Here is a 1,890-nt window from a genome sequence, read left to right on the forward strand (position 1 = left end):
GCTACAGCAGTAGGACAACCAGCAGTAACCAGGTCCCAAGCAAGGCAGCTTCTTTGTTCTTCCTGGCAGTATTGTGCCAACTCACTCTGTCCAAACAGGAAAAGAGACAAGACTATCCCAGCACCCACAGTGATCTTAGCTCCTATCGGCAGTAAAGAAGATCGACACTCAGTAGTACCCCCATTAGCAGAGAAGTCCTCCCCTGTACCATCATACCTTACTCCTACTGCAGCGTCATCCAGTAGAAGTGTAGTAGCCCCTACACCGCGCACATTGCCACTTCAGTTAACAACCAAACCCTTACCAAGCAAGTCAACAAACACCAGTCCCACAGTTAAAGCTAGCTTCTTTTCAGGAATTTTTGACTCCCCTGAACCAGTCAACCCACCAGTCCCAGTCGAGGAGCAACATTCAGTACCTGTTCCAACAGAACCCAATTGTCAAGGTATGTGCCTTTGACCCTAACCCTAACTCTAACCCCAGAACTCACTTGTAGCGGTAATGGTAGTTGCAAGAAGTAAGTGGAGTGCTTGTCTTGAGAGTGGTTAACTCAGAGAGAGTAGGATGAAGTAGGCGGGTCTTAGTTGTATAACCAAGATGCCCCTCTATGCTGAATTGCTCTGGTATTTATACATGAGGGACCAGACCCCTAATACTACTGGTAGTACACCTAACACCTTAGGATGACTGATGCTCGCAAACTATTGGCTATCTAAGAATACCTAGCGTGTGAACCATCGCCCTGTCCATGTGTTCGGTCAGCAGTCTGATGTGTGATGATCACCTGAATGACTGTGTGTGTCTCTAGTACAAATGGGGAAATCTTGTGTGAACGTATGATAGCCCATTTGCATGCTTCTGATAAGCTAGACACCTGACTAGTAACAGTGATCACCATGGTTACGCTATCCTTATTCTTATGTAGATATCTTAATCGGATAAGATGGAGATCATCTAGATGCTGGAGATAAAATAGACACCATGAAATTCGGTGACACCAATCCAGAACCATCCCACTCCCCAGTTGATCCTACTTCAAAGGAGGAACCTACTGACAGACATCCAAACAACCCAGAAGACAGAAACCCAGAACCCAGTGATCAAGAAGACGAAGAAGACATGTCGGACAACAACAGCGGAGCAGTAAACAAACCCACCCAATTCGAAGGAGACAAGGGAAAGAGCAAGGAATTCTTGGACGAATTATACCTATACTTTGAAGGTAACTCCAAGAAGATTCAGATCGATAAGGATAAGGTTCAATGCGCCCTTTCGTACATCAAGGGACCTGCCCAATTCTTTGTTCATACAATCATCAACGATGCACAAGAACCCATCTCTGACTCTGAAGATGTGCCACTTAAAGGATTACCTAGCTGGGTTAGCTTCAGGAAGTCCTTTATCCAGACCTTTGGAGTAGAGGACAACACCCAGGCAGCATTAAATGAGATCAGCAAGTGCACCTGGGATAGGTGTGGAGGAAATGGTCTTTGATTTGTTACTACCCTTTGACCTCTCTTACATGCCAGTGGATTAAAATTCATGACATCTACCAATCAATCTTTTGGTCGCAACTGCAACAAGTTTGTATGTCGCAACCGAGCAATTGAAACCAGAGAAGAATCATCTAAGGACGGATCATCTAAGGATCAGCGGATCAGATAACTGTCAGACAAGGATCCCAAGGAACACATGGACAAAAAGCTATGTTTCAGATGTCACAAGCCTGGACATCAGAGCCGCCAATACCCAAAAAATCGCATTAGGGCCATTGAGATCTACGACACATCCACTCAGGAGAAGGATGAAACCAAGGATTCCTCCAACGAGGAAGGAATAGCCAAAGAATACATTCAAGCCATATCCTCTGAGAAGGATTTTTGAAGTCTT

General features: G+C 45.1%; 1 protein-coding gene across 1 annotated transcript; it reads left to right on the plus strand.

Annotated features, from left to right (window-relative positions):
* Positions 1 to 981: 981 nt before the first annotated feature.
* FIBRA_09215 (uncharacterized protein) lies at positions 982 to 1,494 on the plus strand (the record flags this gene model as incomplete). The annotated part of the gene is made up of 1 exon (XM_012321535.1): positions 982 to 1,494. The coding sequence occupies one exon, from the start codon at positions 982 to 984 to the stop codon at positions 1,492 to 1,494; it is 513 nt and encodes a 170-aa protein (XP_012176925.1).
* Between the last annotated feature and the right edge of the window lie 396 nt (positions 1,495 to 1,890).

Source organism: Fibroporia radiculosa (assembly GCF_000313525.1).
Source record: "Fibroporia radiculosa TFFH 294 genomic supercontigs, scaffold15416, whole genome shotgun sequence".
NCBI lineage: Eukaryota > Fungi > Basidiomycota > Agaricomycetes > Polyporales > Fibroporiaceae > Fibroporia > Fibroporia radiculosa.